At 40.1% G+C, this 27,064-nt stretch overlaps 1 protein-coding gene across 1 annotated transcript; it reads right to left on the minus strand.

The window, feature by feature from the left end:
* Window positions 1-421: 421 nt before the first annotated feature.
* On the minus strand, window positions 422-23,614 carry LOC146324880 (voltage-dependent L-type calcium channel subunit alpha-1D-like). The gene is made up of 41 exons (XM_084720495.1): window positions 23,410-23,614; window positions 23,204-23,307; window positions 22,947-23,089; window positions 22,571-22,639; window positions 22,421-22,484; window positions 22,290-22,316; window positions 21,959-22,119; window positions 21,194-21,419; window positions 20,846-21,053; window positions 20,617-20,737; window positions 20,428-20,500; window positions 19,959-20,022; window positions 19,808-19,865; window positions 19,615-19,711; window positions 18,649-18,778; window positions 18,490-18,549; window positions 18,296-18,402; window positions 17,997-18,084; window positions 17,515-17,622; window positions 16,180-16,232; window positions 15,940-16,086; window positions 14,853-15,054; window positions 14,595-14,753; window positions 14,395-14,505; window positions 14,210-14,293; window positions 13,096-13,116; window positions 12,850-12,984; window positions 12,680-12,745; window positions 10,700-10,791; window positions 10,351-10,510; window positions 7,836-7,963; window positions 7,636-7,732; window positions 7,436-7,538; window positions 7,225-7,326; window positions 6,327-6,451; window positions 5,023-5,363; window positions 4,741-4,932; window positions 4,102-4,484; window positions 2,787-2,902; window positions 2,354-2,683; window positions 422-1,163 (listed from the first exon to the last, which is right to left on the minus strand). Exons 1-41 carry the CDS (start codon window positions 23,599-23,601, stop codon window positions 957-959), a joined length of 5,454 nt encoding a protein of 1,817 aa, XP_084576621.1. The 5' UTR covers window positions 23,602-23,614; the 3' UTR covers window positions 422-956.
* Window positions 23,615-27,064: the final 3,450 nt, after the last annotated feature.

The following is a 27,064-nucleotide window of genomic DNA, read 5'->3' on the forward strand; positions in this document are numbered from 1 at the left end:
TGACCGTATTGCCATATTAACAATACAAAACAATAACTATGACACAAAGAAAAAAAACTACTTACATTTGAGAAAACAATGCTTTATTGATATTCACAAAAGTCCCAAAACAAAACTTTCCTATGAGTTTGCATGTTTAATATCAGAGGATATTCAATATTCAGCATATTTAAATATTTCTCTAAAATAGTGAATGCTGTTGAGCATTCACACATCAATGGTTTGAACTGGATCAAAGGATAAATATTTTATTGATCTAATAGTTTAATATATATTTATATGATTTTACAGTGCATTTGCCATGATTGCAACTGAACATTCAGGTGTATAAAGTGACAACAATTCAAGTACAGTAAAAAATGAGAATACAATGAAAAAAAAAACAGTCGTTTGTCATAATAATGCTAAGAGCCACAGTTGTCTGTCACATGCAGCAGGCTCCTCTGCAAAACACCACAGTCATCACAGAGTTCATACCGTGTTCAGTCTTGCCACATACTGGCATGTGCTTTTAAAGGGATAGTTCACATTATTTATAGTAGGGTTGTACGAGATAGTTATCCATAGTCAGTGTATTACCTACAGTAGATGGCGTCTGACACAAACCCAGTTTGGAGAAGTATTGCTTGGCTTCCTACACTGGTGCTCCTGCTGCTTCTCTGAACTGGGGCCATGCTGACCGCCATCTACTGCAGGTAACACCCTGACTTTGGATAAGTGCCTCATACAACCCAAATTCGTATGAGTGAAACTGTCCCTTTGAAATCAGTGTGTGTGCGTGTGTGTTTTGGCATTCATAAATAAAAGCATATCTTAACCGACACAACATTTTGTATCACATCATTCTTACTCACATGCTGTCCACTTTTTTTTCTCACACACCACATAAAAGATTTTTTTCCTTTTACAAACCCCATATCTCACTTTCTCACACAGTTATTTCACCTTTGCTGATCTCAGTAAGAAATCACACAATTCATTTCGTCGGCCAGGTCGTCCTCAAAGCGAGAAATCGACTGACTGGCTCCACGAGCTATGAGGTCAGAGGCAGCGCTCTCCATCTCATCCAGGCTCATGTGACAGGCTTCAGCAATCTCCCGCTTGGCAAAGCTCACAAACTTCGGGTCTCTGGCGTAGATGCCGAGACCCTCGGAGATCAAGATCTGACATGAGCAAGGAAAGAGAAAAAAAAACACACATAAGGACCATGATGTAAGAGAGGGATTATGTTTTTATCCACTCGTTGTGTGTCTCTAACACGCAAACATAACATGTACGTCTACCTGATTATCATTATGTCCAACACACAGAGAGTTTTATCAGCTGAAAGAGTCACTTAGACAAATTGAAACTCCCTCCAGTCACCAGTTAGCAGCAACTTCATTTCTTTATTTCTTCCATTATAATTTAAACAGTACAGTAGCAGCAAATGGACTTGGATTTACAGTGCACTCAGGAGAATGAGGAAGTTTTTAATCCACAAAACACTGCTGGAGTTTCACAGGAAAACAGTGTTGCAGAATTTCCCAAACAATGGAAGTGAATGGTGACCAGTTTTCAAATGTACAAAACAACAGAATGAAAAAATAAAATGACTCCATGCTGCTTGTCTGGTGTAATATAAGTCTCCTAAAGCCCCAACATGCCAAGTTGACTAAATAAATGTTATTTACACCATGTTTTAGCCCAAATCCTCACTATAGATCCTTATCTTGAACCCAGGTTCTCATGCACACCATCTGAATTGGGTGTGTGTGGTGTGACGGTGTGCAAATGACATATTAGGACTGTAGGAGACTTGGATTATGCCAAACAAGCTCTATGGAGGCATTTTATATTTTTTTTCCCCAGTTGTTTTTTACGTTTGAAAACTGGTCACCATTCACCTCCATTGTTTGGGAGATTTCTTTACTTGTCTGTGTCAGTAATCTAAATAACTTTGGGTTGTGGAGGACACGGCCTCAGGCTTGGGGAAACATGGATCAACATTTTTCACAATTTTGGGGAATTTTATGGACCAAGAAATAATCAATTAGTTGAGAAAATGATTGACAGCCTAACTGATGGTGAAAATATGAAACAGTTAAGAGTATCTAGCTTCTGCATCAAAATATATTTCTGAGTAAAACAGGAAAAGCTACAGAAACTTTCTGTCTTTGACCCTGTCCTATATTACAGCTGTTAAATTGCACATCAGTGGAAACAGGTGGGGAAATATTTATTTTAGTTTAAGAAACCCACTGAACCAAACTGCCTCTTATTAATTATGTATAGTATATATACATATGTGTTGTACATGCTGGAGGCTAAAGGTTTCTCAGTTCCAAACATCACCTGCTGCATCATTACTCACCGACTCCACCAGACTGTCTGCACTGCCTTTGTCTACGAAGCCCTGGTTGACGGGTGGCATCCTCATGCTGGTGTAGGTTCTCGTCTGGCCGGGGTACCAGCCGGGACGTCTCCCTGCAGGGAGGCTGGCAGAGCCGTCGCTCCACAGAGGGTGGCTGGTGCCGCTGGTTTCATCCACCAGGATCATAGGGGTGTAGACGAGTTTTCCCCTGCGTGCCGTGGGGTTGATTATTCCCGGAACAGGAGTGGTTCCAGTTGCTGCCATATTTGCCCAGGAGGCGGATGACATCGAGGACACGCTGCTGGGCCGAGAGTCCAGACTGTGCTGCGTCTGACATGAGCAAGGAAGAGCAGGAGAAGACCAGTGAAACAAGGTGAGACACACTCAGTGTGTGAACGATAACATATTAACAGTGTGTGTGCCTGTGTTTTACCTGTAGACGGGATCTGGTCGGGGACGTGTTTCCACGGTAGGTTCCTGGAATGGGGAGCTGGTCGTCCAGACTTCTCTGTGGCCTCAGACACTGGAAGTTAAAGGCGGGTTTATGACCTGAAACAGAAAACAGACAAGTGTTAGGAAACTGGTCAGGGTTCATGACTATAAGCCTGTGTGAAAGGATACTCAGCGTGACTGAATCAGACCACTAGGGGGCCTCAGGGCAAAAGTGAGTCGACTGTAGTGACCCCCTGTTTGTGGAAAATTACATTATGGCAAGTTGAGCCCGATGTCTTGACACATTTGCATGGATTGTTTGAACATTTGAAGAGGGATGTGAACTGTTGTGTGACGTTGCTCTTTAAAGCTATAATATGTAATAATTCTGCATTAAGTGTCTAAAAATGCAAGACCTATGTTATATTATTTGTTGAGTGGTGTACTTACATTATCCCAAATGTTTCCAACACCAAAAAAACAAAAAAGTTATTTATTTGATGTTAATTTTCTACTAGCTGTTAAAGGCTATAACTTTTGGCCAGATTTTTTGTTTTTGTTTTTTTCTTCTCTTTCCTGCCAAGGGACTATGGATGTAAATTAGCATTTTTGCTAACTCTGGCATATTTACATCATGTATTATAGGTATGTTCATTAATGTATCTGTCCCTGTTAAATAAATAAATAAATAAATTTCTGATTATTCCATCGCACAGTCACTAGCCAAAATAACTGTTGTTGAGAACATCCTTTTGGAAAAGCACTGAACACACACACACCTGTGTGCATCCAGATCAGATAATGGCATGTAGGGCTGCAACTAACAATTATTTTCATTGTCAATTAATCAATGAATTGTGTGAAAAGTTACACAATTGAAATCCAATGTTGTGTTTTGTTTGAACCGCAGCCCAATAATGTATACTCATATTTGAGTATACTCATATCGCTGTATTGGCTGAAGGCTACACACCACTGACAAAACAGGCTGAAGCCCAGAAACATCCTGAACAGACCAAAATATGAGAAAATAATAAAATACAAGAAGAGGGCAGAGTCTCTGCAGATACCGACACCACCACACACCTCTAGTGAGTCATATGTGGTGATTGACAAGGACTATTTTTTCATTCTTTTTAAGGAAAATCCTGCACAGTATACCTTTAATATAATGTAATTCTTACACATACTTTTACACACTGTACGTGTGTGTTGACTGTACAGAGTTACATGAATAACATTGTCCCCTAATAAAGGCGGATGAGAAATAACAAAAACCAAAAAGAAAACAACAAAAGAAATGGTATGTTGCTCACCTTTCGGTATGGCAGGAAGGAGTCGTCTCCTGACAAATTGTGAGCCGCCACTGTCGCTTCCGTTGTAGCCATTCCCATTGTAACCATAAACAGTACTGCCGTTTTCATTGCATGTGCTTCCATTACCATTTGCGCTGATGACACTGCCGTTTTCATTGTAGCCTGTGTATCCGTTCCCATTATACCCATTTGTAGCGTAGGGGGCGGGGCTTACAGCAACACTCTCTCCGTTTACGTTGGCATCGGTATAACCGTCGCTCACAAAGCCGTTAGCATTATGGGTATCATAGGGTATCTCCCCAATGCTGCTCGCTCTGTCAAGGCTCTGTCCGTTGTAGCCCGACTCAGTTGGTACAGGAGAGACGGCCTCTGGATACACGTACCTGTAAGAGCCATAAAAAGAGATTTAGCAAGATATTATATTGTCAAAGGAGGTTATTTGCTTTGCTGTAATGAGTTAGATGAGAGAATCAATACCACTCTCATGTCTGATAAATATGAATCTGGACCTTGTGACTAAAACATCAGCGCTTTTCTTTTTTTAAATAAATGAAAGACTACTGATTATTCCTTTATTTATTTATACATTTATTACATATAATATGAATCTCTCTCCTTGCTCTCTTGCTTGTTTCTTACCCGTCTACTGATGCTAGACTCGCAGCATCTCCTTCACAGCTGTAAACCTGCTCAACAACTTCAGTTGTAGCCGCCACAGGCGCCACAGGCACCACAGCCGCCACAGCCGCCACAGCCGGTTCTTCGACAACTTCTCCTCCACCCGTGGTCTCTGGGGAAGGAGGAGGAGGCAACTCGCTGATGGAGTCGATCCTGAACGGGAGAGAATGAGCAACTCATTATAACTTTATAAAAGATTTAAAGTACCAAAGTGTGAATTTACATATAATGCAATGAACACACCTGATGATGGGCAGGGGTTCAGACCTCACAGGCTGTTCTATGACGACGCTGACGCCTGCCAGCTCTGATCCTGGTCTCTGGTGCTCCTGCAGGCCCATCACCTGCTCTGTGATCACGTCTCTGTTGGGCACAGGTTCCACGATCACAGTGGTCTGTTCAATCAACGAGTCGATGCGCGGCAGCGGCGTGCTGGCAGGTGTGGTGGTCACTGAAGTCCCCGCCTCGCTGTCGAATATCTCGTCACCCGTCATCTCTCCCTCTGCACCCTCCTCTTCTTCCAGGTCACAGGCCATCGCCAGACGCATCTCTGGAGCCAGGTCCTGCAGGGTCCGCAGCCCTTGCTGAAGACACACAAATATAAAAACTAAATCTCCCAACACTCAAAAATGTATTTAGCTTATTGTTGCTTCGTTTGGATGTTTGATCTTTTCTCTGTAGAACGATGTATGTGCAGAGTTTCACTCTTGAAGACTATGTTTACATTCCTCTGCTGAAGGGGGAAAGTTTCTCTGTGATAAACTAAAATCTAAGATATATGAGGAAGAGCGAGATTTTGTGACATCACAACTAGTTTGGAATACAGTAGAAGCATAAAAATCTCCAGCTCACACACTGAGGATGGACTTTTCAGGGAAGTAGGACACATCTTCAGCCTAATGTCGCCAGACTACTTCACAAATGCGAATTAATCTGGAATCTCTCAGTTTATTTTCAATTTTCAAGTGGCGTTATCAATGCAGGCCAAAATGCCTCTTTATGCAAATGGATAGACCAACAACCAATCAGAGCAACAAAATGTGTGACAGTGATGAGCAACACACACGAGTTTGGGGAAGTGCTTGGTCCGTTTTCAAGCAGGGAAAAACTGCAGCCAGGTCACAAACTTTCTCAAATTACATCTTAACACTGGAATATGTTTCTGCAAACATTTGAAGCGAGAAACAGGCAACATAATGCACAATGTCGTAACATAATCAGGATTCATATTTGATCAGCGCTGCATACTTTGGCAGTTGTTTGTGAGACTGGTGCATTGCACTCAGAACGTCTGACCTGTGACTTTTTAAATCTGTCAGTCATCATATCAAACCTGACGTCGTATTAAATTAACCAACGCGACTGGCCCAGAGAGATTCAGGGTGAGTGGAAATTTGTCTGAGCAAGAGGGTGGCCAGACATTTATCAGAGCAGATGAAACATGAGCTCACAGATCCGTCAAAACCATATTAGACACAATTTTTTAAAGCGGAAAACTTTTATGTGTTGTGAAATATGTCTAAAGTGAAAAGCACAATAAACGTCACCTGCAGAGAAGCAGCCTTGTCCTTCTTTTTGGACTTCCTCTCTCTCTCCTTTCTCTTGCGGAACTTTTTGAAATAATCCTGAATCAAGAAGCTGGCGTAAAACTTCCCACAAGTCACCTCATCCCCTGAGAAGGAACAAAAAAAGTTTGTGATGAAAATATGGCAGAACAAGAGGAACTGATAGATGACTGATGATGATGATTTCATGTCTTATGTCTCCACTTGGGTGCCTCCATTTTTGGACCAAATTTATGTGGTGATGTTAGTCCCCACAGTAACCATTTCACTTTTTGAAACTCATCTCAATCTGATCTCTATAAAACAAGCTATTTTTTTTATCTCTAGGATAATCACAGCTGCATGAAATTTCACTACTGTAAACTAGAGACCTGCAGCATTCAGAGGATGTTTGGCTTTTCTACAAATAGTGGCAATAAAATGGGTTTCTGAGCAACCCCCAGGACAGAAGTGCTCCCCATCCAATCACTGAAAAACACAATTCTTAAAGAAATCTCCAAATGTCAAAATTTAACTATGCTGTTCCTCAAGGTCCTGTTGTTTTAAGGAGATATTTTGGATGGATTTTTGACCATTTTCATTCGTTCTCATGAGGTCAAAAATTGTTAAACTGTGCAACAAATCTGTGCAATAAATGCTGTCAACCCTGAAAGTGGTGTAAAAATTTACGATACACAAATGAGCATGGGATTTATGACACAATGCTGAGCTGAATCTGAAATTAATCAGGTTCTTAGCTTTCGGATGATTCTATGTGGCATATACTGTTGACCTGCTCTGTCGAGTCTCTGATGTCAGAAGCTGTAGTTAATATTTGTAGTGATTTCTGCTTTCACATTTTTTTCATCATGGTTGTCAGCTGTGCAAACATTTGATTTACCTCTAGGGGGAGGAATGACTTCATCAATGAGCTTGGGCTTGGTGCGCTTCCAGAGCTTTTTAATGATCACCTTCAGCTCCTCATTCTGCTGGTCGATGGGACCTGAGGGGGAAAAAAACAACAAATCCTTTCAGGGAAACTGCACCAAAACAACACTGAGCAAACTAGTCTCATACAAGTCACATGAGCATGAGTTTCTGTGAGGTCTAACCTTCGGTCTTGATCTTGAGTGAGGTTCGTACGAGTGCAAACAGAGTAGCATTGAAGGTGACCGTCCCATCTGCGTGCAGGGGGACGTTCATAGCGACCAGTCTCTGAGAGGACAAGAGGACGAGCCAGAAGGAGTGAGATCTATCTGTCTGTTCATATTCCTAGTATCGAGTGTGCAGCACTGAATTTGAGTTGTCTTACCTTGCAAGCAACACGATGAGGACACAGTTTTCCAAAACCGAGGGGCGGCTGAATCCTCCGCAGCATCGTGACGACATCGATGTGTTTTATGCGACCGCTGTGAGCAGCAGAGGAACACGACAAAAACAGAAATTTACCGACAGAAACAAACAGAGAAACTCAGCAAAAGTAGTTGAGGGTTAGAGAGGAATGAGTCTCACGTGGCCTCTGGATCGTAGTCAGACCAAACTCTCTTAAACTCATCCAGGTGGTGAGTCCCGAGGACAGTCCAGTCTCTTGTCAGGTACTCAAAGTTGTCCATGATGACGGCAATGAACAAGTTGATAATCTTGACAGAGAGAAGGACAGAAACACAAAAGCTACTTGTGACCATCATGTCACTTTTAAAACAAGATTTGATGACCCTAACAGCGTGAAGACCATTTCAAACTACTTATAATAATGGACAGTAATGGATGGTGATCAGAAAATAACCTTAAAAACATCTAAAGTTAATATTAGTTAATATAAGTGAATAAAATTAGTCAGAATACATTGCTCTGGTTTGAAATGGACAGTTTCTAAGTACATGTGATTATCAGAATCGTCTTTCATAATGACATATATGTCAAGCACATCCAGTTCTGTGAATTTTGCAAGAACCCTGCAGGACAAAAGGGGTCCGTATCTATTTTAGCAGGCAGGGGGGTCCCCGAGTGCCTCTGTTAAAGGTCAGAGACCACACACAGACTGATGGATGTCAGCTGTCCACAAGAGGAGAAACCATAGAAGGAACGTAAGACAGTAAGACAGACATGAAGCAGACGCCCCGAACATGAACCTGGTCGTAAATCTGTCTTCAGGGAACAAGGAGGGAGCTGCGACTGAGAGAATGTCTCACTGAGAAGGAGATTAAGGTTGATTAAGGAGATTAAGGATGGTCTCAAATTTACATTTTAAAATACACAGGCTACTTTAAATGTACAGTGTTTAAGTGGAGAGGGGAGAGCGGTTAGATCTGGGCTTTTAAAAATATGGACATTATAGCATTGCAAGTTGTCGTGTGTGTTTGTGTGAGAGTCTTTATGAATATTTATGATAGTTGTCATAAAGTGTGCAACCCTACATAAAGGTAAATACTTTCTTCAGGTTTGATAATTAGGCCTGCTGTGGCATGTTTACGACAGGTTATGCTGTCTTGGTTACTGTCGAGTTGTCACGACAAAAACATCTCACACAAAATCAACTTTGCATTAAAAATGACATAACTGACAAAATGGCACTTAATAACAACAGTCATAAACATTCATTAGGACTCTTTCACGTTCATGAAAGGCATCATGACATGGTTATGACAGTGTCATGTCTGTCTTATGCCCTTCAAATAAAGTGTTACCTTTAGAGCTGCAATGATTCATTGATTAATCGATTATTAATTGATTAATTGGTTTGAGTAATTTTTTAAGGAAAAAAATGCTTACAGTCCCCGATTTCCAGCTTCTTAAATGTGAATATTTTTTGTTTTCTTTACTCCTCTGTGACAGTAAACTGACCCATATTTTTGGGTTGTGGACAAAACAAGACATTTGTGGACGTCATTTTGGGCTTTGGGAAACAGTGATCAACATTTTCACCATTTTCCTACATTTTATAAGCAAACAACTATTAATCGATTAATTGACTATAAAAATAAAGGTTAGCTGCAGCCTTAGTTACTTTGCTTTTTAAACTGAAGTGTTGTGATGACTTTTCAGTGTTTGAACTGCTACAAAAAAAAAAAAAAAAACGGTCTTCTTCCAACTGTCATAACCACAAAATAAAACATCAAAAGTAAAATTATCTAAATAAAATTCTCCTCCTGCTTCTTTTTAACTGGTTTAAGTATGACTCACTGTTACTGTTCCTGGACAAAGGTTCATTTAATCTGATGTCAAGGAGACTCCCACCCAGAGGCAGGCATTAAGAAGATCTATATAGAAACAGCCAAAAGCTCAGGGTCTCCTTTGTTTATGTAGGTCATATAGAGGCAAAAGCATTAAACTGAGGCTGTTTCATAACAAATAAAAACTCCTTGTAGTACTTTTAAGGGAATTAAGGTCATAAGCACCATATATCATGACGTGCTACTATTAGTTGTCATGGATGATGATTTTCAGGAGGTAATCTGTAACAGGACAAAGTATTTTACTGAATTTCTCTCCCGTTTCCACTTCAGGTCTGCAGCAGTTAAAAAGATCATAAGATTCAACTTTTATTTCTTATACTTGAGTTAAAAACCTTGTCCTGCTCTCGCACATTCTCCAAGTTTAACGTTACCTTAATTGAACCCGTGTAATGTCTTAAAATAGCACTGAGGTGATAGAAATGTCAACAAAATATTTGTGCCCTTTTAAATCAGGATTTTGCTGCCCGGATTAACAAAATCCACAGATGTGGGAGTTCTCTGTAGAGCCGGGAATCGGAGAAGACAGGGTTGGCTTTTTAAAACTGCTACTACTCAGCTGCTGTAATACAATCCTCTCCACTTTCATCTGACTTTGATCCCACTTGACCCGACAGTCTGTAAAACACAAGTCTGAATTAATTACGGCTAAATTTAATTTGGAGTCAGGAGGCTGTATTAAGTTAAATCAAAGGAGGGAGAGTGTTTTACTATAGACGATCTGAGGACTGAGTGATCAGAAAAAAATAAAAGCGGACAGGAAGGATCCTTAATCCCCCCTCAGTTCTTCTCACCAGGTAGGCACAGAGCATGAAGAAGCTGATGAAGTAGATGTAGGACAAGTTGCTACCGCAGGTGAACTCTTCGCCGGGCTCGGTGTCGGATTCTGGGTCACAGCGTCTGCCGGGCAGAGCTGCCAACATAATCTCCTGCCACTGCTCTCCTGTGGCACACCTAGGAGTACACAGAGAGGGAAGAACTTTCATTTGACCTTCACTTACACACCGAGATATTTTAAGTTTTGCTTTAAAGGAGGAGGAAAGATGAAATAGTCTGTTGGGGCAAAAAAAAAAAAAATACACTTGGCAGCAAACAGCAGAAACATCTGAGCTGTTGTAAAAGTTTCTGGATAAACTTTGTCACCTGAAGAGGACCAGGACAGCCATGAAGAAAGTCTGGAAGTTGCAGTTTCTGTTGATATGTGTGTTGTCATCAACGGCCACTTTCCCAAATGTCTGAAAGAAGGAAGAACGGTGCATCTCATAAAAATCAGAACCAGGTTTTTTGCTAAGTAGGTTTTCTTTTTTTTATAGACAGTATTTTTCAGCTCCAGACAGAACATCATGAGCAGCAACCAAACACAACAGAAGCAGCTGTCAGGGGCAATAAAGACATCTATACATGCAGACGTCTCTCTCAGTTATTCCATAACTGAACAGCTCGGTTACTTGATGACATCGTGTTTGATGTAAATGATCCATTCTTCCCAGTACTCATCACAATTATCGCCTTCAGTTTCTAGTTCTTATATGTCAGCATTCCATACAAACCAACAAGGAATTTGCTTTGGTATTTTATGCAATGTCTAAAAAGAAAGAAAGCAAAAATGCCCTCTTAGATGCCCCTATGGTAGATAAAACATGATAAAGTGCCCTAAAAGGTACCTTTTCCAGTGGACATAACTTGGTAAAGTGCCTCTACGATGCCCTGCCAGTGGAGAAAACACAATGCCACGTAGGTAGTCCTCTATATCATAAAATTATTTGTCCTTTAAATGGTTAAGTAGTTCCCTGTGTGTATTTATTACAGTTGTCGTACCATAAAATAATTTTAATTTAAACCAGGAGTTGGAATTGTGTCGCCTTAAATGCATCATGACTCTTGACGTGTGCAGGTGAAGCCCTTTTCATTCTAGTTTTTATTTTTTTTGCCCGAGTCTACCGCTGTGTACACACATGCAGTTTTGACACTGAACGCAGAGTGGAGCATTAATGTAGGAAGTGCTTATAGCTAAGCTCCAGGTGATGAAAATCAAATGTGTGTTGAAGCAGAGGCAAATTGTTTCTGACTGTGCCAGCATCGTGTTTGAATCTGAATTTTTTTTTAACGGAAACTAAACTATGAGTAAAGAAGAAATGCCGTCATCCACCTACGGTAAAGTGAACATGTGTATGCTGAACTATGAATAAATGGATCACAGAATCAGATGATGCACAGTGCGCATCACATTGGTTTATTTTTGGCCCAGAACACATGTTCAAAACGAGTTCAAGTTCATAACAAGTTCATAAGCTCAGAGGCTTATTAAAGTTTTGTTGAAAGTCACTACAGTCACAATAAACATAGTAAGAGAAAATACAAATAAACAAGTACTGCAATTTAAGAATTTTAAGCATAAAATAGAGTAAAGTAAATATACATCTGTTTTAAAATAGAAATATCTGTACACTCTAGTTTTTTAAGTATTTTGGGGGGCCTTTGTCTCTTTATTTTATGACAGGACAACTGCAGAGAAGACAGGAAAATGGGGAGAGAGAGACAGAGAGAGGACGACATGCAGCAAAGGGCTGCAGGCTGGAATCAAACCTACAGCTGGTGGTACATGGGCTGTGTTGCATTAACGGAGACTTTATAGTAGTGTTTATTAAGAAAAATAAAGATGGACCCATCTTCATTTCATCACACTGTACAAAAATGAAGCCAATTATCCCGGACACGAATGCTGCCACAGTAGTGATCAGGGTCGGAGCCGCGCTTTCAAGTTCCTGTCGGCCGACTCCATCATGAGCAGAGCTCAGGTGATGAAATCCTGCTTTTTTATAGCTTCAAATAACTAATTAAAACCAGACTTGTCAGAAAAATGACCACTTGAACATCAAAGTGATAAAAAAAAAAACTACCTAAAACGACAGAAAACATCACTGGGAAAAATATATTTGACAAGCTTTCATGTTGTCAAGCATCAATATGACTGATGAAAACATAGTGAAGTGGGGGCAGAACCCTGTGTGTAGTGTATTGTATTGTTAATACAGTTTTTAATCGTTAATAAGTTAACTGATTAATTTCAGTTGGTGAAAATGAAACCATATAAAAGCCTTGATTGATAAGAGAGAGGCTCACCTGCATGCCGATCACAGCGTAGATGAAAAAGATCATGGCGATGAGCAGACCGACATACGGCAGAGCCTGAGCAGAACAAAGTCAGGAGCAGAGTCACAAACAGGACTTTATAAGTTTAACATACTGCAGTCAAACCTTTGTGTTATACGAATGACTCGATCTGCACTGACCTGCAGGGACTTGACAAAAGTCCAGAGGAGGGTTCGGATGCCTTCACCTTTGCTGAGCAGTTTAACCAACCTCAGGACTCGGAATAAACGGAAGAAAGTGATGGACACTTTTCCACTTTCTCCTTTACCACCACCCTGTAACAGGTAAATAAATATACGTGTTACAGTCTCACAGATCCGTCGTCTGGAGGTATGAACTCAAGGCCTGAGACATTTGGAGCTGCAGAGGTTGTGTTGAGCTCTCACCTCACCATGACCGCCTCCTCCCTGGATCAATGTGAGAGGAAAGAAATATAATGATTAATAAATAAATGATTATTTGGATTTTTCATTGTACAATTATTCAGTCAACAGATTATATTTTCTATAATATTTGTTTTAAAGTTGTCTCCATACGTTAAGAACACAAGTTGGTGACAAAAATACAGATATTTTTATTAGAAAATAGTATTTCAATTTCCTATATCTATTCTAAAAATAATACTGGAAAAGTGCCTTTAAAAGACCCACCATCTTGGACAAGACCTCAGTTACCTTAATGGGAGCTGCAGCCCTTCTGGATTTATTCTCAGTATCAGATTAACTGCTTTACATGTACAAGAGTACAAGAGTACAAGAGCCTCATTTTCAAATTTGTCTTTTTCCTCGCTTGTTTTCACAGATGAAAAAATTAACTTAGAAAAATTATCCAGTCAAAACTTTTTTTTTCCATCTGCCGAAACTTTTTCCCCTTTAATTTTTCAATGTAAACCTTTGAAATTGCGTAAAAAGCTTCAGTATCAGATTTAGTCCGGTAAAATTATGCATATTGTGCATCAAACTCTTGTCCAAGGTCTACCTAAATAAACTGAAAGCCGTTCTTGAATCATCTAGAGTACATGCATGGTTTTGGTCTCTTTTGAAAGGCAACAATGACTGTTTTTTCCCCCAAAAGAAACAGAACCACTGTAAGTGCTACTGGCACTGAGTAACAGAAGTTTAAACACACTGAATTAAAAGGTTTTTATTTCAGAAAGATGCCTGTAGATGATATGTAATTTATTAGCTGGAAAATATGTAACTTATTGGCTGGAAAACACAATGGTGCCAGTTACCTAGTCCAAAGTTCAAATGTGATAACAATACTACAGAAAATTAATATTATAAAGACAAAATACAAAGGCTGTGGTGGAAAAACAGTTCATATAAGAAGCAGCTCACAGTAAAACTAGTCAAAGAAACATAATATTCATGTTCTGGCCTCTTATTACAAAATTACTCTCATTAAAAACTGACTGCATATTGTCATTTTCCAGATTTCACTGCTTATTTAAAGCACCAGTCATCTGTAGAATGAACATGGAAGTGTGAACAAACTTACACTAAACTCGGAGACTGCGATGTCCAACACGCTCCCCACAACGATCAAGGCGTCAAATGAATTCCACGGGTCGATGAAATAGTGCTGCAGAGGAAAGAAAGAGCGAACTGAGAGTCAGACAGAGACGGACGATGCCCACGGCCGCCTTGAACGTTGCTTTGAAAGGCGAAAGAGTGAAGCCTCACATGAGCCCGCAGAGCCAGCAGCTTGATGACCATCTCTACAGTGAAAACCACCGTGAAGATCAAGTTGAGAAAGTCCATGACGGAGGTGAAGAGTTTCGACTGCTCATAGTGCTGAGAGAGGAGCGACACAAAACTTCACATCACAACACCGAACAGGTTGATATTTGTGTATTCTACAGCAAAGTCGTGCCAGATGATACCTGAACAGCCAGAGTGAGCGTGTTTCCCAGAATCAGCACAAACATGACGTACTCAAACTGGCTGGAGTTGATAATCTTCCAGAATTTGAGCTGAGACGGGTTTTTAGGAATGTAAATCTTTATAGGTTGAGCTTTCAGTGCGTAGTACACACACTGACGCTGTGGGAAAAAAAAAAAGAAAACAGTGAATATTATTCATTATTAAAAAACAACACATGTATTACATGTTTATATTAAAATGCTGGAAAATAAACTGACTTGATTTTTGTTGAGCTCGCAGTTTTTGAATTCAGCCTCTCCTTGCTCTCGAAACGTGATGATGACAAAACCCACGAATATGTTCATCATGAAGAAGGCGATGATGATGATGTAGATGATGAAGAAGATGGAGATTTCCACTCGGTAGTTGTAAATGGGCCCTCGGTTGATGGCGTTGGCATCCACAGCGCGGTAAAGAAGCCTTCACAAAAAACAGAGCGGTGAAGACACATTTATTGGTCAAACAGCGACAACAATTTCCATAAAAAAGACCAAAACTAACAATTAATCGACCCTATTAACCACCTATTAATCACTTTTTAATTGAAAATTTACAAATTCTCTCATTTCAGCCTCTTAAAAAAATTTCTGGTTTCTTTACTCCTCTGTGACAGGAAAACCAAATATCTTTATGTTTTGGACAAAAAAAGACATTTTGAGGACTTTATCTTGGGATTTGGGACATACTCATCATTTTCTGACAGTTTATAGACAAAACAACAAACTGATTGATTGAGGAAATAATGGACAGATTAATCGATTATGAAAATGATCATTAGTTAGTTGCAGCCTTACACTGGTGTGTCGTGGGATTTTGTAACAACCGCACATTATTGTTTGGAAAATACAAAGGTGCAAAAAGTTATGACTGAATTTTTAATTTACTACATCAGTACGTTCTATGCATTCATTTTCTAATACAGAAGCAAATTATATACTGTAAAAAAAATGATCTTTTTGTCAAAGTGCCTTTTGCTCAGTTGCTGGATTGTGGGAATTATTAGAGTGTGACACATCAAAGGTCCTGATTGATTGATGCCTTATTTGTGAGTGCAGAGATTGATTTTTTTCTTTGAAATGGATTTTAGAGGGATTTGATTCCCTGCACCACAAAAGAGACCAAGCAGTTGGTGTTGGCCTGTTGCCTTCTACTCTAATCTAATTTTTTAAAACTTTACAGGGCAGAAAAGTTGGAAAGCACCGAGAGACGGACTTACACATTGTTGTTGTTTTTTTTCTTTTGACAATAAAAACACAACGCCAGCCTTATCCTTTGCATTAAACACAGTGTAAAGCTCCTACTCACTGTGGCCAGCCTTCAAATGTTGACACGGTGAATAAAGCCAGCATCCCCATCAGCACGTTGTCAAAGTTGAAATCGCTATTCTGCCAAACCCTCTCTCTGACCATGGGGTGGTTCATGTCCCCGTCTTTATAGACCACAAACGTTCCCCTGAAATTAAACACAAACGTGAATTTTACGACATGTGACAGCACGTTAAGAGACTTTTCAGTCGTGTAGAGAAATGAAGAAAAGAAAACTGACTTGCACTCCTCAGGTGTGTGTTTGGCTTCATCTGTGCAGCTGTAGAATCGGCCCTGTAACATTAAACACAGGAAACTTGTTATTCCATTAAACAAACTCACCTTTTAAATCCTGTGAGGAAGAAAAAAAAAATACACCCAGTGGTCAGTTTATTAATCTAATGCCGTCCAATACAACAGCTCTGCCTTGAGATTTGTCTTAACAAAACTCATAATCTTCTGTTTTTGGTGATATTGTTGGACGTGTGTTTTTACTGAGGTCATTGATGAAGGTGTTGTTCTACTGGACTGCATTATATTGACAATTGTGTCTAATTTTTATCCTTCTCATTAACACACACGAGGGCAGAATATTAGAAACACCTCTTAACGTAGTCGGACTGACAATTAGAAGCACCAGTCGCTCTGTGGGTCGCTTGAGCATTATACAAAAAAACAAAACAAAACAAAGAGCAGCAGAGATGCACTGGCCAACTTTGATCATATACGAGCCCAGATCCTAGTCCACGACATCTTCAGTTCCAGTTAGCTGCTGACTTTTGATTTTGCAGCAGAAGCAGTCAGACAGAAAACATTACAAAGACGAAAAGCAGGGTTTGACTCTGGCTCTTTTTTTGGTGTTGCATGATTGGTTATGACTATTGATAAATTAGTACTTCGCATTAAGAAATTAGATGATCAATCATTGTAGAGAATTTTTCTTGCACAAGGATTTAATATAGGAACAAAACCTGCAAAAATTATAAATGCTTCTTGTGTATTTCTTTAACTTCTGTATTGACCAACTGGAATTAAGAATAAACTAGTGGTAGGCTCTGGAGTTGCTATTGAAATTATAATGAATAAATTAAAATTTATATATTATATATTTTATTTAATGTTATAAAATGATACTAATACTCTAATTTTTATTATTTACTCATCCAGGTTGTGTATAATGTGTCTGCAGTGGACAGATAGTCAGATTAGCCAAAGCAGGATGCCAGAACCATCATGCCAATATGTGGTCTTTCTAGCCAGCCTCCTCCTAACAGGAACACGTTCCCTTTGTTCTATTTTACATCTATTTCACTAAAGATACTGCTATAAAAAATTTTGCAATAATCTTGTTCATGAAGTCCAGGGACATTTTTTCATTCCCAGTCCGTCCCTGCATCTCAGTAAAATGCAGTCCAGTACAACAACACCACTAACTATGACCTCAGTTTAATTAAAACGGATTATAATAGACATCATGAAAGCAGACTTAATGGCAGAACAGTTGCACTGCATTGCATTAGATTGTGCAGGCGGACTCTGATAAAGTGGACACCGAGTGTCGAAATCACACATGTACCTTGAAGAGCTGCACTCCAATGCAGGCAAACATGAACTGAAGGAGTGTTGTGACAATTAAGATGTTGCCGATGGTTCGGATCGCCACAAACACACACTGAACCACATTCTGTTAACATAAAAACAACAAAGGTCAAGTGTGTTAGCTTTACATAGCAATAACCCTGCATTAAATACTAACTCGCATAACATATTAGATTATTATAGTTAAGGAATTTATTTCTTTAGTTATTTATTTTTTATGGTTTATTTGTTCGGGACAAATATAGTATACATAAACAAACTGAAAACAGCTATTAAATGCAAGTATCATAGTGTTTATAGTGGATGGCAATTTGCAACACCTGTTTTTCACAAAAATAAGAGAATATATAATAAATTAGATTAGATTAGATTCAACTTTATTGTCATTTCACAGAGCACAAGTGCTGTGACAGTGAAATGAAAGGAAAAAGGAAAGATAAACAGCACAGAAGTGTTTACCTTCAGCCCTTTGGCTCTGTTAATGGCTCGAAGTGGCCTGAGCACTCGCAGCACACGGAGGATCTTGACCACAGAGATCGCACTTGAACTGAGAAGAACAATAGAAAAAATTAAAAGTCAAGAAAACAAAACATAAATAAGAAAATATGCCAGAGTGGGCTGGAAAATAGAGCGTATAAAATATAGAACTTATTTCTTTTGACTGAGACATCACTGCTTCTATATATTACAGATACAGTATTGATCTTCCTGTCAGGAGAGAACTGTGTGAAGTTTGTGTTTGACGGGTATCTACTCACTGTAAAAAGAAAGACGTGAGCGACACGCTGACGACCAGCAGGTCAAGGAGGTTGAAGGCATTTCTGCAGAAGGAGCCAGTGTGCAGAAAAGCTCCGTAGACTGTCATCTAGAGGAAGTGATGAAACAAAGTTAAAAAAAAACAAAAAACTATTTCATCTAATGTTGAAGAAATTATAGCCACTGTAACCGTTACCTTCAGCACGATCTCCACTGTGAAAACTGAAGTGAAAACATAATCCGCATAACCGAGCACCTGAGGGCGAGAGAAATCGTTATTATCAGTGTTCGGTCTTGTTTATCGTGCAGGTAATGATGAGCAGATGCTGATGAGTCTCTGATGTGGTCGTCTTACTATGTTCCTGAATGAGTGGGATTTGATTGGATCCTCAGCGGCCAGAGAAATACTACTGAGGATGATGAAGATGAGGATGAAGTTGGTGAAGTAGGGGTGATGGATGAGGTTGTGGCAGGCAACTCGCAAACTGAGATAAATGGAAGGAAATTAAGAAGATAGGTGGATTATTTTATCAATGTGTTGGTGATAAAGGGACAGTTCGGATTATTTTAAGGAGGGTTGTATGAGGCATTTGTGTGTTACCTACAGTAGATGGTGGAAGACACACCCCCAGTTTGGAGAAGCAGAGAGGAGTACAGGAAGTTAAGCAATGTACAGCTGCGGACATGGTCAAACTGTATTTGAGAAACCCAAAAAAAGCCTGTCTAAAAAAATCTATATCAGTGTAAGTGAATGTTATATTTAGCCATATTTTCACTGCTTCACCTTGCTGACAGGCAGCCTTCTCTATCACTGTTCTATAAGCCAAACATCGCTCTCTTCAAACCAACCAGACTGCATTAGTAAAATCAGTAGTTTTACCTCGCAGGACACAGGAGTATCTGGTCTGCTGCTGCCTCAATCTATTAGTTTGTTTGTGCTGTTGTGTGACTTCAGTGTTTTAGAAGGTGAGTCCAGATTCACCAAGAGTTACACAATAAAACAAACTAACGAACCCATCGAAGCAGCATTAAACCAGTCTGAATCCTGGCCTCTAAATGACAGGAAATAACATATCCCAACAAGATATCAGGCATTTTGAGCACTGGTGGTGGTGTTTCTCCAGTTTAACAATTTAAAAAGAACCCACTACCATCTCACCATTGTTTTTTGGTTTAGATTATTCAATTCTTTTTTTTTTTTTTTTAAATAAGGAATACTTTATACCTCATATAACCCCACTTGAAATACTCCAAACTATCCCTTTAAAGCTGGAGTATAGTAGGATTAGGTAATTCTGGTGTATGCTTGATCCCAGATTACCAGTTTTTCTTTCCGAGGATGAAGAAGGAGCTTCCATCAGGGATTGGGACGATCTTTTCTTTGGGCCCCGAGAACTCAGGCTTTAATGGAGCAACTCCTACAATAACATAAAGAGCAAACAACAAAGGTGTAAGAGACGGTTTGAATCTTCATCAGCATGTCTGTTGTTTCTCCTGCAGGAAGTCAGACTCACCCTCCAGACCCTCGATGGCCCTCAGCTCCTCGTTTTCTTGCCAGTCGTCCTCGTCGTTCTACACACAGAACGAAAGATCAGTTGTTGTTTGGCATTTCACTTTTTAAATATATCAAATATGGTGTAGGAAAAAGACAAAAAAAATCTCTACCCCTGCATCTTCATCCTCTTTCTCTTCATCCTCATCCCACTCTTCTTCCTCTTCCTTTTTCTCTCTGAAAAAAGCAGGAAGTAAAAGGATGTTTTATGGATTGGATTTCAGTTCTGTTTTATTTTGAAGGAGCCATCCCTCATTTGCCTTTGTTGACTTCGCCTCCTGTCTTTGTCCTTCTTCCTGCCTGTTTTCCGTGCCGCCTGTGTTTCATTAATTAATTAATTCCCTGTGTAATTAGTCTGTCTGTTTCCCACCCATCATTGCCAATTCGTCTTTGTCCACTAGTCAAGCATTTCCAGTCCTCACCCCAGTGTTTTTCTGTGTTTCTTGGACTTAGCCAGTTGTTTGGACTTTGGATTTTATCTGCTCCTTCAGATTTGTTTGACCTGTGCCTGCCTGACCATCCATAAGCTTTTAGTATTTTGATTTTTGAATCATTTGAACCGCACCAGCGTGTCAAACTTACTCGACTTTTTTCTTTCCGCCGCCTCCTGCCAAGTTGTCCACAGCGATAGCCAAGAAGACATTGAGCAGGATGTCTGATCACAAAATTAAGGAGCCCAGTTTGTTCCGTTAGAAATTAAAAACCAACTGTTTAATGCTCAGACTGTGATGGGAATCAAACTGTGAGCGCACAAACTCTGCAAAAGGATACAGTTACCACAGACAAAGAGGATGACAAAGTAAATGCACACCACCATGTTGGGGAAGACCGGCCCTCCGTAGGCCATAATGCCGTCGTACATCACAGCGTTCCAGTCCTCTCCAGTGAGGATCTGAGAAGAAAGGCCATCAAAGAGAGACACAGAAGAGACAGAGTGAGCGACCTGTAATTAATAACACAATGCATGAAACAGCTGAGCAAAGAGGGAGGTAAACATCACCTGGAAACAAGTGAGCAGAGCCTGAGGGAAGGAGTCAAAAGTACTTCTCTTCATCTGAGTCTCGTCAAAGTTGAATTTGCCTCCAAACAACTGCATGCCGAGCAAGGCGAAGATGATGAGGAAGAGGAATAGCAGGAGCAGAAGGGAGCAGATAGCTTTCATGGAGTTGAGCAGCGAGTTGACCAGGTCAGACAAAGCAGCCCAGTGCCTGGAAACAACGAAAACATGGAGAGTGTAGATCACACATCAGGAAATTAAGATAAGATGATTTTAAAGAGCTGCACATAGATTGATAAGACCAGTGAAAAGCTCCAGATGTTTTACCACTAAACTCTGTTGCCAAATTACCGAGTCATCTTGAATATCCTGAGCAGACGGATGCAGCGCAGCACAGAGATGCCGATGGGCGGGATGACTTCCAGCTCCACGAGCAGCGTTTCGAGGATACCGCCGCACACCACGAAGCAATCAAAACGGTTGAAGAGCGCCATGAAATAGATCTGCAGGCCAAAGGCGTACATCTTCATCAACATCTCCAGAGTGAAAAGCAGCAGCAGGATCTTGTTGGCTCGCTCTGCGAAACAAACAAGAAAAGACATGGAGTCATGTTTTAATTTTTCTTTTCTTTTGAGTCAAAAGCTGCGTTTCAAATCACGTTCTTTTTTGTTTTTTTACTTTCAGTCTGTATTACAGCTGCTCTTACAAAGTACAACTGCTGCAGTGTGCATACAATTGGGACATAATACTTCATCATAACACTGTGCCTAAACTTTGACCCTCTTGCTCATACATCCATCGCAGTCTGTAGCACAAAATTTGAAGTTATTAGGAGAAAAATGTGATTTGGGATGCTGTCTGTGCTCTTTTGACAGCTCAGTCAATGTGATGTATCTGCAACTGTGCAGAGGATTGTGGGTCAGAGTAGCCAGAAAAGCACACTGGTTTGAATACTGCAAAATGCAATCAGACGCAGTGGGACATCCTGGTATTTTTGGCATACTGCATTTGACATACTCTACCCTGGGACATACCACATTTTATCCTGGCATTCTAAATAGTATAGTATCATTGTAATTGTTTGGAGGTGGCACAAAAGTAACAGTGGATTCTTACCTTGCATTTCTGTGAGCCACTTTGGCTGTCCGTAATGCTCGGAGGCGCTGGCCACTGTGTTGAGAAACACCAGCAGGAGCACCAGCCAGTAGAAGTTGGTGGTCTTGACGGCCACACGGCAGTTCTTCCTGAAGGTATGATTCAGCTGGCACAGCTGGTCGCTAAAAAAGAGCAGGAAGAGTATTTTGAAATTGCTTTGGAATTAGCACATTTGCATTGTCAAAACACTGACAGAAAAGTAGGAAGCGTTAACAGTATATACAGTATATATAAAGCTACAACATCATTCATGTTGTTCATTACATAAACAGTGTGATACTGAAAATCTTACCAGAAGCTGTTGGCCATCATCTTTGCCCTGAAAAAACAAGAAAATGGAAGTGAAAATCATGAATTGAATTCATTAACTAAAAAAAAAGAAAGAAAAATCAAAACAATGCTGTTGTTTCTCGATTTTCTTACATGAGAGAAGCACAGAAGCCGCTGTCGTCATCCAGATACGCTATATCATCATCTGAGTCTGACTCTGTTGAACGCAGAGATAAAATCCTGACAGTTAGAGAGAATCATGTCAAAATAAACACAACAGACAGTGACAGCTGACAGACATACCTCCACCATCCTCACTGTGTTTGTACCAGCCGAACTTCTTCATCATCTTTTTCTTTGCGATTGCAGCACCTTTTGAAATCAAATGGAGGCAGATTATTTAAGAGGATATTTATCAAATGGATGGTGTTACAACATGCAGACAGAAGGAAATTATGACAAGTGCAGTATCACACAACAGTTTATATCAAACTGGGAGTTTGCACTTGTCTAGACTGGGTGAGATGTGTTTGTAGTGTGAATGGGTTGTGAGTGATGAGCAAGAAAAGAGGGAAAGACACAAGACAGGGAGAATAATAAATAACGATAAGTAATGATTTTAGTCTTTTGAGGTTGCAAATAGACGGTGCAAGGTGCCTGTCCAGCATGCAATACTAACGTTTGTTTCCTTCTTCATCCACATCCTCGGCCTCTATGAGCCAGTCCATGTATCCTATCATGTCCTCCTCCATCTGCTTGCTCTCCTGCGCCTTCTGCAGCTCACCACGCGCCACGGCCTTCTCTCTTTCTTTGGAGAACTCTCTGTGCAGACACACAAACTCAACAAACTTAGAAAAAAAAACATTGGGAAAACATTCATTTTGTTTCACAGTGAATGCAGAGGAAGCTGTGACCTGCTGTGCAGCAGCTACTCACCCGCTCAACACACCCAATACGAGATTGATGATGAAAAAGGATCCAAAGATGACCAGAGAGACAAAGTAAACCCATGGAATCTCGTAACCAATGGCATCATTCATCTGTGCAGAGAGACAGACAGACAGACAGACAGACAGGTAAGCATCTTCAATCACGACAAACAAATGTAAAACTGTGGAGGATCCAGGAAGGTGTCTGTGTACCCAGTAGAGAACGTCTGTCCAGCCCTCCATAGTGATGCACTGAAACACTGTCAGCATAGCGAAGAAAACGTTGTCAAAGTTTGTGATGCCGCCGTTGGGGCCTTCCCACTTGCCCCTGCACTCAGTCCCGTTCCCTTCACAGAAGCGGCCGCTCCCGGCAAACGCACAAGGTGATGGATCATCTTCCACCATGAGACCTGGAGCAGAGAGCAGCAGCAGTTCAGCCAACGAGTTCAGAAAATACGGACGCTGTATAAAATCTGATTTGGTTTAGAAAGCAGAGACCTGTGCTAACGGAGTAGCACGTCTTGTGCATCCTGCCGATGAAAAGCTCCAAGCCGATGATGGCGTAGATGATGATGACGAACATGACCAACATACCGATGTGCAGGAGGGGGACCATGGCCTTCATGATGGAGTTCAACACAATCTGTAAACCTGACAAGACAAACACACAGTTTTCAATGCTGCATGTAGGACTGTCATGACATCAGATTTTCAATACGTTTGTTATGGCCAGAAGAACTCACTATAATGAAAAAACAATAAAAACACAATCATCTAATCCACCTTTAACTGGAGAGAGGGTCTGTACAAAACTGTACAAAAATGTACACAAAGTGCAAGGGACCCTTTTTAATAACAGCTGACTAAACTTTGCACCTGCTGGGACCTCAGTCAGCTTCCTCCTTTCCTGTTTCCTGTACTTATGCTGAAGGTGGTTGAAGATGGTTAGCTAGCTAGCTCATGATTGACGTAGATTAGCTGGCTGGTTAGCTAGCATTTTGCTAACATTAACTATTAGATGCAAATACTGATGTAGATCAGATAGCTAGCATTTTCCTAACATTGGCTATCAGATATAACTAGCTAACAAACAATATAGGCTGGCTAGTTGTGGGATCTGACGTCACATAAAAAGTAAGTGTGAAAGTAGAAAATTGTATGACAGCTTCCATTTATTTGCGCTCATACTGTGAGGAGACGCCACCGCAGCAATGGCAGCTTGTTAACCTCCGGTACTTTGCTGGATTTGTCTATAATGTGACTCCCCTAGCTGCTTGTAGGATGAAGCGAAGGAACACACATGCAAAAACACACTTAAACAAACAAATGATGAACGAAGCGTGAACGCACTTGGCACTCCAGATACGAGTCGAAGCGGTCGTAACACCCTGAACGCTCTGAGGGCTTTGACATCCAGACCTCCAGGTTTTCCTGCAGCATGATGGGCCTCTCCTGGTTTATGATCTGTCATGGCTTCTGCTATCACACTGAATAACCTGCACACACACACACACACACACACACACACACACACACACACACACACACACACACACACACACACACACACATAACAGCTGTTGAAGTCTCATCAGTGATAGAAGCATTTGTAGACTGCAAATGGTGACTACACGAAGCTCCAAAAATACCCGACAATGACGATAATGAAATCAAGCAAGTTCCATCCGCTGCGTATGTAGGCGCTGGGGTGCATGACTAAGCCGTAGGCAAGAATTTTAGTGAAGGTCTCGATGGTGAAGATGACGAGGAAGACGTACTCAACTTGTTCCTGACAAGAAAAGAACAAAAGGGATGTTTGGTAAAATTGGAGTGACCTTTTTCATATGTCAGCGAGTGCGTCTGAAAGGAAATGAGGAGCGCTGAAGGAAATTTCATGTTTTTGTCACAGTCAAATAAAGACATTTAGAAACAGCTGATTTCTCCTCATCGCACACAGCGATAAGTGGCATTAACAGACTTCCATTCCCTGCTTCTGTCTTTAAATCACGTGTGTTTTCATTAAAGGCTGACTGTGGTGGCTTTCTAACCTCTTAACCCACTGCCTAACACATGCTTAAGCCTGTCACCGGATCCCTTTTCTGTGCCCTTCAGCCTAATGCTGCTAATCACTGCAACCACTGTTGCTAAGGCTTTTACCTCAGGCTGTCTCAATAATCCAGCCGTAATGTGCTTTAATGTGAGATGGCTGGAATTCACAAATATCAGAAACATTCACCAAAACCTGATCCAAAAACATGATGATATTAATAACAGACCTTAAAGTCACAGTAGGGAAGTTAAACCGACACCTCACCTGCTTTGTTCAATCCAATAAAGAGATCTACAAACCTCCATCCTGCTGCAGGTGTACATGTGCGTCCCTGCTGCTGTTTTTACTAAAATTACCTCAAATCAAATCATCATCATCATCAAATTGTTTGCAACAGTGCAATAATGCAAACAACGATGTGAATTTTTGTAAATATATTAATTATCCCCAAAGTCAGAATAAAAACCCACCTTTTTACTCTTGCATTTAATTTAACTTTATTTATTTCTTTATTTGTTGCCTATTTATTAGTCGGTATATCCTTTTATTTGATCTGTTTATTGTTATTAACTTATTTATTTATCTTTTATTTTCTGGGTTGCTTTCCTGTTAATACCCTACTTTTTATTTTTGGCGTTGCTCATTTCAATACATATTTTATTACTTTATATTGTGCTCTTAACCAGTCATTCACTTTTTATCTACTATTTGATTATTCATCTTAATTTCAGTGCCTCAGTTTAAAAATCTTACAAAAATCCACCTGCACAGACTAGCATTTAAATATGTTTATGTCTATTTAAACATTTTTAAGTGTGTATTTAGTTTCATCTCTCTATCTCAGTTTTATTGCATTTTTTGTGTTTAATGTTCCTTTAAATTGCACCTTAATTTCTCAGCATCTTTATTTAATGAGGCACCTTGTAACTCTAGTTTTGAAAGGCACTATAGAAATAAAGTTGTTTATTATTTATTTACCTAATTTCTAATTTACCTTTTACTTTTATTTTGGGAGTTTTTATCCTGTCTTTTGGTGTTTCCTCACGTACGATAGCATTTTCTCACTTCCTGTTTTTATTGAGTGTTGTTCTTATTTTACCACTTTATTATTTACAAAGTCACTGCTTTGTGGGTGGATGAGCTTATTGTTCAACTGTGATTGGCACTTTGTATTACATTTTGTTTACATGAAAAGTGCTATATAAAGCTGTTGTTGGGTTATATTGGTTCATATGTCCATTAAGCCAAATAAAAACAGGCTCGTTTTCAGTTTGACCTGTGCGTCTAATTTGTAATTTACAGGGGAAAAAAGACAAAGGAAGAGAGGAGTAATAGAGAGAAAACGAGAGAAGGATCGAGATGCAGCAGATGGTTGGTGTTTAAGTAAGTCATGATCCCTGACAGGGTCACCTAAATAAGGTCACACCTCAACTTTTCCCCTCTAATACCATTACCGTTCAACAGAGAGCTATTACCTGCTCACTAATTGTTCCTACTGTCTGAAAAATACCTAATGACCGCTGTCATGTTCATGAAGAACTGAACCTGTTCTTACTCCGCTTTTCTCACATTAATCAGGCGTTCTGTGTATCTGCGAGTGTCCTTAGATGACTCAGAGGACGCGAGAAGGAAAAGGATCTCAGTAGAAACACACGGGATAATCTCAGTCATAGTCAATCCATGGAACAATAATATAAGAGAATTCAAAGCGGAAAATAAACTTCACACAAAAACTTCAACTTGACACCTTCATTCATTCCTCTTACATGGATCAATGTGTTGTCCTAAACTTTTTATTCTTTCAGTTTCCAGTGACTG

Source organism: Lutjanus erythropterus, chromosome 6, assembly GCF_056507025.1.
Source record: "Lutjanus erythropterus isolate fLutEry1 chromosome 6, fLutEry1.hap2, whole genome shotgun sequence".
Classification (NCBI taxonomy): domain Eukaryota; kingdom Metazoa; phylum Chordata; class Actinopteri; order Lutjaniformes; family Lutjanidae; genus Lutjanus; species Lutjanus erythropterus.

Coding starts and splice junctions, on each gene's coding strand:
- LOC146324880 (XM_084720495.1), bottom strand. CDS start 23,601: ATGGTGGAAGATGATCCATCACCTTGTGCGTTTGCCGGGAGCGGCCGC. Junction 7,539..7,635: donor CTCATCGTGTTGCTTGCAAG/GTAAGACAACTC, acceptor TTGTCCTCTCAG/AGACTGGTCGCTATGAACGT. Junction 2,684..2,786: donor CGACCAGATCCCGTCTACAG/GTAAAACACAGG, acceptor TGCTCATGTCAG/ACGCAGCACAGTCTGGACTC.